Source organism: Triticum urartu, chromosome 7A (genome assembly GCF_056163025.1).
Source record: "Triticum urartu cultivar PI428250 chromosome 7A, HENAU_Tu73, whole genome shotgun sequence".
NCBI lineage: Eukaryota > Viridiplantae > Streptophyta > Magnoliopsida > Poales > Poaceae > Triticum > Triticum urartu.
The window spans coordinates 465,059,564-465,070,924 of record NC_141879.1 but is presented as its reverse complement, the minus strand read 5'-3'; the positions used below and the strand labels follow the sequence as shown (position 1 = coordinate 465,070,924).

Here is an 11,361-nt window from a genome sequence, read left to right as displayed (position 1 = left end):
CCTACAGGGCCTAATATGTTTTTCATGTCAGGGCCTAATATGTTTTTCATGTCATGTAGTAGTCAAACACGGTCTTGAAAAACGCATTAGGCCCCTATATAGATGAAAGGAGGGAGTATAAATGTTTAGCAGAAATACACAAACCCATCGGCACACATAATACGAGCAGCTACGTGCACCCCACCAAATCAGCTGCATCACCATAATTAATCAACGGGACACAATTTCAAAAAAGCTACAGGCAGTCATCCAAGCACAGAGCATAGAAAACTGGTGACAACATAATCAGTAACTGACCAGAAAAAGGAAAACATGCACCAAAAGATCAATAAACATAATGTAGAACCATTTTCATTCTAACAAGACAATCCCAAGGAGGTTTTGCAGTACTCATTGCACAGATACTTAGTCTCAAACAGCATAACATAATAAATCTTCAAAATTCGACCTAAAAGCACATAAGACAAGTCTTTCGCATAGAAGAACCCACAGGAGAACTGGAATTGAACAGCTTAGTCGAACAAGCTGAAGCCCATGTCATCATCGCTCTCTTCCTTGGCCTCTTCTTTCTTTTCTTCCTTCTTCTCTTCAGCGGCAGCAGCACCACCAGCAGCCGGGGCAGCAGCAGCAGCAGCTGGAGCACCACCTCCACCTATAAACAAATAAAATACATTACTACATTGACAAGATTAAAAGTAAAGAAAAACGTAAAGCATAGAACGACTGCTGTTGCTGCTCATGGTAAATTACAAACATCAAGAGTAGCATACTCGGTTTCTGCTATTACAATGCAGAAGATTGGTCAAACAGGGATGGCTACAAATTTACACATGAAATTAAATTCAGAAACATAACAGCTAAGAGGTACATATACTAGAAGATCATCCTTCAATTTAATAATAAATTGTCTAACATGAAGTGAAGCGATGGATTCTCTACTTGCACAGACTAACCAAGCAGCAGATCAAAGTACGTTACATAAATATGATCTACTGCAAAGTACACAACGGGCCAGGTGAATCAAAGCCTCGGACAAACTACAGAGGATTATAACACAGTGAGAGCGGGAGAGATTTACCAGATCCGACGGAAAGGATGAGGTCATCGACGCTCCTCTTCTCCAGGAGCTTGGCGAAGAGCGCGGGCCAGTAGGCCTCAACCTTGATTCCGGCAGCCTTCACCACCGTCGCGATCTTCTCGGACTGCGTTGGGCCAAGCAACAACACTCAGACAACGAAACAGACCAGGAATCGCGCAAAGAGAAGGAACCAAGACAAACAACTTACAGTGATGGGGATCCCGTCATCGTGGAGGATGAGGGCGGCAAGGGTGCAGGCGACCTCGCTGGAAGACATGGCGACGGATTCTCACCGGAGAGGATCTGCGATCTGCAAGAGTAAAGACACGATGCAGCGTCAGGGGGGGGGGGGGGGGGGGGGGGTTGCGGCGGCAAGGTGGGAACGAAGGGCGGCGGCGGCTCTTACCTTGGGGAGGCGATGGGAGTGGAGGCGCAGGAGGCAGGGGTCTTCTAGGCTTTGGGGAGGCGCGGTGGGATGGGAATTTATAGGTGGTTCGTGCCGAGCACTAGGGTTTCGCGGTAGAAGTTTGGGCTGGACTGAACGGTCGCATGGGCCTTTGTGCGGATGCGGTGCAATGTGGTAAATGGGCCCATTGTTTCGTCATGTGTCGGGTCTGTAAAAAAACTGGGCCTCTTAGATGGGAACTCCTCCTAACTGGATTCCTCTTTCTAGGACGGCCCATGGTTCGACTGTTTCTACGACTGTGTTCGCGAATCGTTTTGTGAAATCGAGTACTTGTAAACACTTCACTTTCCAGGTCGCGATAAGTGACGCACATGCAACACGTCATTTGTTGCAACTTGAGAATTTTTTTTATAGATTCATTTATTTAAAATGTTTTATTTTTAAAATCGTGTGTTCAAATCTCGAATCGTTTTCACCATTGGATTCCTCGCGTTGAAATATTCAAAACTAGATCTCATGTTAATAGGTTTTGACAAACTTTTTTTCACAAAAAAAGAATGAAAAAAACCAGACGAAAAAACTGAACCGAAAGCATGATTTTTTTTCGTTTTCAAAAGAGGCATGCCCGTGCCTCTCGCGAAATCACACTCGTGCCTTTTGGAAGCAAAATCGTGACTCTCGTGAAAGGGAAAAAACAGAAAACACGTTTTTTTTCGTTTCCGAGAGGCATGGCCGTGACTCTCGTGAAAGCACAACCATGCCTCTCGCAGAAGCAAAACCGTGACTCTCGCGAAAGAAAAAAAAACAAAAAACGCGTATTTTTCACCTTTCTGAGAGGCACGGTCGTGACTCGCGCGAAAACACAACCGTGCCTCTCGCGAAAAAAAAAACAAAAACGTGTTTTGTTTTTCCTTTCCGAAAGGCACGGCCGTGACTCTCGCGAAAGCACAACCGTGCCTCTCGCGGAAACAAAACTGTGACTCTCGCAAAAGAAAAAAAAACAGAAAACGCGTATTTTTTCCTTTCCGAGAGGGGCGGTCGTGACTCTCGCGAAATAACAACCGTGCCTCTCGCAGAAGCAAAACCGTGACTCTCGCGAAAGAAAAAAGAAACAGAAAACGCATTTTGTTTTTCCCTTTCCGAGTGATACGTCTCCAACGTATCTATAATATTTTTATTGTTTCATGCTATATTATATCATGTTTTGGATATTATTGGGCTTTATTGTACACTTTTATATTATTTTAGGACTAACCTATTAACCGGAGGCCCAACTCAGAATTGCTGTTTTTGCCTATTTTAGGGATTCGCAGAAAAAGAATATCAAACTGAGTCCAAACGGAATGAAACCTTCGGAAACGTGATTTTTGAAACGAACATGATCCAGAGGACTTGGACCCTACGTCAAGCAATCAACGAGGAAGGCACGAGGTAGGGGTGCGCCTAACTCCCCCCAGACGCGCCCTCCACCCTCGTGGGGGCCATGTTGCTCCACCGATGTACTCCTTCCTCCTATATATACCTATGTACCCCAAAACTACCAGATACGGAGCCAAAACCCTAATTCCACCGCCGTAACTTTCTGTATTCACGAGATCCCATCTTGGGGCCTTTTCCGGAGCTTCGTCAGAGGGGGTATCGATCACGGAGGGCTTCTACATCAACACCATAGCCTCTCCGATGAAGTGTGAGTAGTTTACTTCAGACCTATGAGTCCATAGTTATTAGCTAGATGGCTTCTTCTCTCTTTTTGGATCTCAATACAAAGTTCTCCCCCTCTGTTGTGGAGATATATTTGATGTAATCTTCTTTTGCGGTGTGTTTGTTGAGATCAATGAATTGTGGGTTTATGATCAAGTTTATCTATGAACAATATTTGAGTCTTCTCTGAATTCTTTTATGTATGATTGGTTATCTTTGCAAGTCTCTTCGAATTATCAGTTTGGTTTGGCCTACTAGATTGATCTTTCTTGCAATGAGAGAAGTGCTTAGCTTTGGGTTCAATTTTGCGGTGTCCTTTCCCAGTGACAGTAGGGGCAGCAAGGCACATATTGTATTGTTGCCATCGAGGATAACAAGATGGGGTTTATATCATATTGCATGAGTTTATCCCTCTACATCATATCATCTTGCTTAAAGTGTTACTCTGTTCTCTTGAACTTAATACTCTAGATGCATGCTGGATAGCGGTCGATGTGTGGAGTAATAGTAGTAGATGTAGGCAGGAGTCGGTCTACTTGTCTCGGACGTGATGCCTATATATATGATCATACCTAGATATTCTCATAACTATGCTCAATTCTGTCAATTGCTCAACTGCAATTTGTTCACCCACCGTAATACTTATGCTCTCAAGAGAAGCCTCTAGTGAAACCTATGCCCCCGGGGTCTATTTTCCATCATATTAATTTTCCAATACTTAGTTATTTCCTTTGCTATTTATTTTACTTGCATCTTTATTTCTCTTTATCATAAAAATACCAAAAATAGTATCTTATCATATGTATCAGATCTCACTCTCGTAGGTGACCGTGAAGGGATTGACAACCCCTTTATCATGTTGGTTGTGAGGAGTGTATTTGTTTGTGTAGGTGCGAGGGACTCGTGCGTGGCCTCCTACTGGATTGATACATTGGTTCTCAAAAACTAAGAGGAATACTTACGCTGCTCCACTGCATCACCCTTTTCTCTTTAAGGGAAAACCAACGCAGTGCTCAAGAGGTAGCATCGAGCGGCACGGCCGTGACTCTCGCGAAAGCACAACCGTGCCTCTCGCGAAAACAAAACCGTGACTCTCGCAAAAAAAAATAGAAAACATGTTTTTTTACGTTTCCAAAAGGCACGGCCGTGACTCTCGCTAAAGCACAACCGTGCCTCTCGCAAAAAAAACCGTGACTTTCGCGAAAGGAAAAAAGCATTTTTTTCGCGCAAAATTTGTTTTTCAAATTTTTTTGATCGAAAAGTTAAGGAAGACCGGGAGAAAACCAAAACGTCGAAACAACCCAGAAAAAAAACATTTAGAAAACCGAAGCGTGCGGAAAAATAAAAAAACAAAATCCAGAGGGAGCATCCAGAGCGCGACACGTGGCAAATGGCTGAGAGCGCGCCAAGTGACGCTGATCATTACGAGGCTCCCGAAGGAGCGCTCGTTAACTAGTTGCTCCCATCGTTTTCTCTTCTTTCGTTAATGTTTCACGGTGTACTTTCGGTTCGTTTTTAAAGAAGTTACGAGAGCCCAAGTCTGTATGGATTCGTTCATGGGAGAAGGAAGGAGGAGTATCGAGCGTTAAATATATTGTACGTGTATATTGTATCTTGGGTTCACCTTCTAGTTTATCTGTATAATTGAGGTTGTGCCCCCCTTTGTATATCATATATACGTATGTGGTGCACCGATCAATGCAATTGTGTTGCATAGCCTATTCTAGTCTTTTACATGGTATCTATCACAGCAAGTTCCTAGACCTAGCCGCCGCCGCCTAACCGCCATAATGACTCTTGGATGCTCAGAACGCGACGCCTAACCGGCTCGAGGATTCACAGTCTTCAAATGTAACAAGTCTTCAGATCATGCGGACAGAAAGACTTCAGTGATGCCTAACACTTTTTGGCTCTCGGTGTTTTGGGTTTTATCCTTGCAAGGATCTCTCTCTCAAATGGTTCGGAGGTGGGTTGCTCTCAAACGAGAAAAGCCATGCACTAACTCTGAGCAGCCACCAATTTATGGTGTAGGGGATGGGCTATTTATAGCCAGGAGGCAACCCGACCTGATTTGTCCGAAATGACCCTGGGTCACTAAGGAATTGACACGTGTCCAACGGTCAGATTTCAAACACATGCGGTAGCTTGACTTGGGCTACAAATAAAGCTGACTCATCCAGCTATGGATAAGATATGCTCCCATTGTCTTCGCTCGAAGACATAGGATTTGGTTGAACATCACTTTAGTCACTCTGACTTTGTTCACTTGGACCCCACTTAACAGTACGGTGCTTCCTATGACTCAACAAAGATGGAAAGGAAACTATGAAACAACTATGTCTTCGCACTCCATAGTCTTTATGTGAATGTCTTCTCATGTCATAATCTTCACTATGAATATCTTCACATACCACTATTGTCTTCAATGTCTTCACACATTTTTAGGGGTCATCTCTGGTAGGTAAACTGTATCAATATGGGACTACTGCCTGTGTTATCCTGCAATTCTCACAAACACATTAGTCCCTCAATCAAATTTGTCGTCAATACTCCAAAACCAACTAAGGGTGGCACTAGATGCACTTACAATCTCCCCCTTTTTGGTGATTGATGACAAACCGGTTGAAGTTTTCAACGGGGATAAAAGTATGTGAAAGTTTAAGAATTAAGGCATTGTCTTCATAAGTAGCAAAGGCTCCCCTGAAGATGTGCATATAAGTAGTTTGCTTTTGAATGCAAATGCACATGGTAGGTTATACTTTGTGGAGATTCTCTTCAACTTACGAAGACAATTCATCATGCATATAAAGAGATAACGAAGATAATGACATGCGTAATGAAAAATGGACGTCTGCGGAATGGCTTCATGCGGAATTTATCATCGCATCACAAGATAGCAGAAAAAGTAGCAGACGACCATCGAGTTTAAGTGTTACAACTCAAATAACCAAATGTTTCAAAAGACGAGAGTTGTAAAGACTTAGCAAAAATAATGCAACCACCCAATACGGACCCGCTTGAAGACTATCAACTCATAAGCTTCTCCCCCTTTTGTCAGTACTGACCAAAAAGGTTTGAAGACATAGAGTATCTACGTGTTCCCATCATAAGTAGATGAAGGAGCAGGGTCAACATTGGAGTTTGGTGGTGCCGACGGGCCTGATGCAGTGTCGAGATGCAGTGCAGCCATTGTTGGTGAAGTGACGTCGTCTTCTTCATCGACGACTCTCGCAACAATATTTGCAACCAAAGATGAACGCTCAGAATCTTCAATTGAGGGAGTGCGATGCCAGCTTGCATTTTGTGGAGGCCTGGAATCAAACTTGAAGTCCTCAGTGAAGCCATCTTCGCGAAGATCATCTTCAGGACAAAGCAGTGTGAGACTCTTCCAGGACCGCCGACAGGCTTCATGGGTAACAAACGAGTTCTTGGTGGCCAAGTTTCGAATGCGATTGACATCCACCAAGGCACTCTGCATCTGACGCTTTACCCAGTCATGATGCTTATCCTACTTCTGATGCAAGGCCCCAAGAAGCTCTCGGTCATTGAGTACTCGAGATCGCTTCCGAGGCCTTTGGGCAACCGTACTTGCAGTGGCTTCGGTGTTGGCACGATGTGGCACTATCATATTCCCAGCCAGATGATAAGTAGGGGTCGCAGTATTGGGGACAAGAATTCCCTCCATTGGTTGTGAGAAGCTTTGGTGTTCGGCATTCTGAAGATGTAGAGGCTTCTTGGTAGGCTCGGGGTAGGTGGCTTCAATGGACATATCAACCTCAGGCAGAAAAACAAGATGGTTGATCAGGCGCATCACCTATGGAGCATAAAACTTCAAGCCAAACAGATCAATCTCAGATGCAGCGAGTTGTTTGAGGAAGAAATCCTGGGTATTGAATCTGATGCCATTGATGATATAAAATACCAAAGTCTTCATGGCTCCTTCAAGTTTGGCTTCAGAAGAGTGTCCCTTGATTGGCCAGAGAGTACGCCTCGGAATATGATAAACTGTGTGTGGCAAGTACTCGGGGTCCTGCACGAAGAACTCTTTGGGGTATTCAGCATCGGGAGGTAGTGACTTCATCATACTGAGCATCTCACTCATATTTGGCTCGAGCCACTGGAAGATACTCTGCAGTTCATCTTGATGATGCTGACAACTAGGCTTGTAGAACTCACTTGGAGTGGGCAGAGAAGTAAGCTCGATAATGTCACGAGCTTTGGCTTCGTGGTGTACATCACCTGACATCCACTCAAGGATCCATGTCTTCGGATCCCTGTTGTAACCACGAATGTGAACTGTAGCATAGAACTGCAGCAGAAGCTCTTCATTCCAGTGCTCTTCGTCTGTCACAAATGGTAGAAGACCAACATCCCTGAAGCAATCAAGTGCTTCTTCAAGACAGGGCAGCCCAGCAATAGCTTCACAATCAAGACGCATGTGTGGAAAGATTTGTTCTTGATTGTATAGAATGCAGGAGTAATAGCTGCGCTGAGGATGGCTCCAGAATCAATCGGAAGAGATCTTTGGCTTCGAGTATAGATTCTTGTCACTGTCAAAGAAGGTGTTATGCGCTCTGAAGCTGTGCACATTGAAAGAACTTGGAGTAGTTGCAACACCTGGAAGCCTTGGCAGTCGTGGCTTGGGCTTCTGAACTTGTGGCCTCTGCTCCACATGATAATCATACTGTGGCCCAGGAGCAGTGGGAGGAACCATAATAGGCCATCTAACTGTGGCAAGCTGACCATGATCATAGGCCTGTTCAATGGTGTGATGCCTTGGAGGTGGAACAGTGGCTTCAGCTTCCACGTTGGCTTCAGGCTCCACATTGTCTTCACCCATGACAGTGTCATTGGCTTCAGTGGTGTTGTTTGTGGCAGCCTTAGTGTTTTCAACCTCCGTTGTTCAATAACAGGAGGGTCGGGCACAATCACATTCTCCTTGCGAAGGGGCTAATCAGTAGCAGGGGGTGTGGCAACTCTTTCTTCTTCTCTTGTTTCTTCATTTATCTTCATTGGCTGATGCAGCCGAAATGTCTTCGGCATCTTTGGCTTCAGACTCAGAGACATTCACAGTAGGGGTGGCTTCATGAAACACTTGACGTGCTACTGAGCTTTGTTGCACTTCCCCTTCCGGAATGCTCGACATGGTGACCTATGGCCTGGGGCCTTTGCGAAGCCTGCGAAATGCGGGCTACGACTTTGGTGAAGGAGTGGTCTGCACCATGTAGTTGCCGTCGTCAAGCACCGGAGTGGTGACTTGAGGTGGTGGAGTTCTGGGTGTCTCATCAAGGACGGGGGTGTCTTGCTGAGGGCGCTCAGCCCATGAGTCATCCTGAGAAATTGGCGTCAATGGACAACCAATGTTGATAAGTTCACTGCTCGTGGGAGCAGGCAATGATACCGACTGGGGCTCGAGTTGAGGAAGGACTACATCATCTTCAACATTGTCATCATGACCAATGTCTTCAGCTGTGATGGGGTCAACAGCTGGAACTTCTTCATTTTCAGGAGCCTCTGTGGAAGCAGGCTCATGAATCACAAGGCGACGCTCTTGGTTGGTGGAGGCGGGAAGAGCAACAGAAATGGGTTCAACAATGAGGGGCTCAGAGGCTGCAGCACGCTCTTTCTTTGAAGACTTTGTCTTTAATTTCTTCTTGGATGGGGCATCATCAGACGCATCCTTGTGCTTGTGTTTCCTGGCTTCGGCTTCAGCTGCCCTTGTCTTTTTCAGCTCTGAAGCTGCTGAGGTGACCTTATGCTTCGAGCCTGTCATGCTGGCAGGGAAGACAATGCGAGGTTCTTCCTGCCTTGATGCTTCAGTTTGGGCTACAACAAACTTCTTCTTTTGCTTGGCAGCCATCCTGGGATCGATGCCAGGACACCTAAGAGCTTTGTGCTTTTCATCTTCATTGTGGGCTTGAACACATTTATCTGCGAAGTACTTCATACACTATCGTGAGCCTTTGGCTTCTTCCCTCTTCTTGTGAAACTCTTCTTTGAGATCATGCATCATCTTCTTGAAGATTTGAACATCTGCCACACTAAGCTTGGCCACGTTCTTCTTGAAATGTGCCTTCTCATAATCAATCTTGTTTTTCAGCTCGATGATTTTCTGAGCCACGGCCAATTCATTGGCAATGGCTCCGTGGAAGGTGACACTGATGTCCACAGGCAGCTGAAGATCATCAATACCAATGCTATGGTCACCGAACCACTCATCGATGAAGTTGTTCAGAATGTCAACATCAAAGAGGGGCAGATCATTGAAGATCTCCGCCTCTTGCTTGCTCTTGATCAACTGCTCAAGTGCGTCATCGCCAAGATCTTCATCACTAGACAGATCAATGGTGTCTTCCTCGTTGCGCAGAACGGCAGCAAGAGTCAGTTGATGCCCAGAAATCTTCTTGGGCTTCTTGGTTTTCTTGGACTTCTCGGCCTTCTTGGAGACACGAGACAAATCTTCGGACTGCACACTGGCTTCAGGAGGTGCAGTAGTCAATGGCTTCACAGTCGAAGCTTTGGGTGTGGCAGAGGGCTTCGAAGCTTTTGACTTCTTCTTCATCTGCTTCGGTGGTGCTGGCGCATCTTCAGAATCTGCGTCATCAGTAGATTGATTCATCGTAGCCCTCTGAGCAGCGACGTGAGAGAGGAGGCCATCGAAGTTGTCGAAGGGGCCGGTGACATTTGGATTGGCATCGCGCGTGCCATCAGCCCTTGGAGCAGATGGACCAGGGTTGAAGTTGAGTCCTAGCTCCTTCTTATTCCTTGTAGCTGACTCCTTAGCAAACTAATAGTTGCGCTTGAACAGATTGTCTTCGCGACACCATAACATGGATGATGGGTCGGCATTCTCAGGCTTCGGTCCTCGGACCATGCAATGGGTAGAAGCCTTGGGCAATGGCTTCAGGCTTCGACTTTGGCTGTAGATTCCTGTACATGATATCTCCCCATGGGCGCTTGATAGCTTTCTTCTCTGCATATTCAGGGGTCACGAAGTTATACTTGAACCACTGTTCAGCCCAATATCTTCGAATCCATTGGATTATGGTCTTGCGCTGACCGTAACTTTCTTCAGGATCTGACTTGTACAGTTCATACAGATCCGGAGGCAGATCTAAAGTTGTGTTGCCTCTGTGCTGCCTGCCACCTTTTCTAGCTAATTTCTCTGTTGCCATTATATTCAGACTGATTGGCTTCAGAATGGTGAATGGCTTCCGTCTACTGGTCAAACAAGAACTGGCTTCAGGGGAGTGAATGCGATGCTGTAAGAACTCTGCAAATGAATGCAGACTATGAGAGCCAAGGGATTCTCCCATTGACATGTACCTGTGACAGCATTAAGGTGCGAGGGAAGTAGAAGAGGTCATATGCATTCTCAGAAGATTTTGAAGATAAATCAGTTTGAATACATTAACCTCATAGTGCGAAGGCATTCACTTATTTGAAGAGAGTTGGTTCCAGATTTGTATGAATCCATGAATACGTACAAGTGAGGAATCTAACTAGTTATGAAGCATAAGTGAATACCCTAAGCATAATATGAGATGCAGACAGAGACAAATCCAGATTTTGGAAGTGTAGAAACTACATTTGGTCAAAGTGGATGGATTTGACGGATCAAAAGATAGTAAAAAGAGAGTTTTATTTACCGCTGACGAACTGCTAGACGAGGCAGAGTTTTGAAGCCGAGCAGTTCAATCTCCCGTGCCCTAACTTGGCGACGGAAGACACCTACGGCAGCGACGGAGAAGACGAGGTCCGCGACCGGCGTGAGGATGGCGTCGAAGAAGTCGGGGCAGCTAAGCGCTTCGTCTCCAGCGTCGACGCGAGCTAGCGAAGGCGCTAGGGTTTGTGCGAGGTGGCGAGGTGGAAGAAGAGATAATGACCGCGGTGTGTGTGTATTTATAAGGATATGGACGACACAACATAATTACGCATGTGCCCCTGGCGGTTCACATCTGAAGGACACGTGGCATGCATGCAACTTATTGGAAATTGTTCCATGTTCCCACACATGCCTAGATTGTCGGGTGGTCGTTCTGGCTTCTCCAGTATTCAGGCAAAAAGGATATGGCATTTAAAACAGATTTAAACATTTGTCTCTGTGTCTTCTGCTGACAAGGACTCAGAGAAGACATTTGACAGGTTTCAACAGAGTGCATATGATTTGGATAGA

The 11,361-nt window shown here is 45.5% G+C and overlaps 1 protein-coding gene across 1 annotated transcript; it reads right to left on the bottom strand.

The window, feature by feature from the left end:
* Positions 1 to 329: 329 nt before the first annotated feature.
* On the bottom strand, positions 330 to 1,610 carry LOC125518606 (uncharacterized). Its single transcript, XM_048683438.2, has 4 exons — positions 1,485 to 1,610; positions 1,287 to 1,388; positions 1,079 to 1,202; positions 330 to 652 (listed from the first exon to the last, which is right to left on the bottom strand). The coding sequence occupies exons 2-4, from the start codon at positions 1,353 to 1,355 to the stop codon at positions 513 to 515; spliced, it is 333 nt and encodes a 110-aa protein (XP_048539395.1). The 5' UTR covers positions 1,356 to 1,388; positions 1,485 to 1,610; the 3' UTR covers positions 330 to 512.
* Positions 1,611 to 11,361: the final 9,751 nt, after the last annotated feature.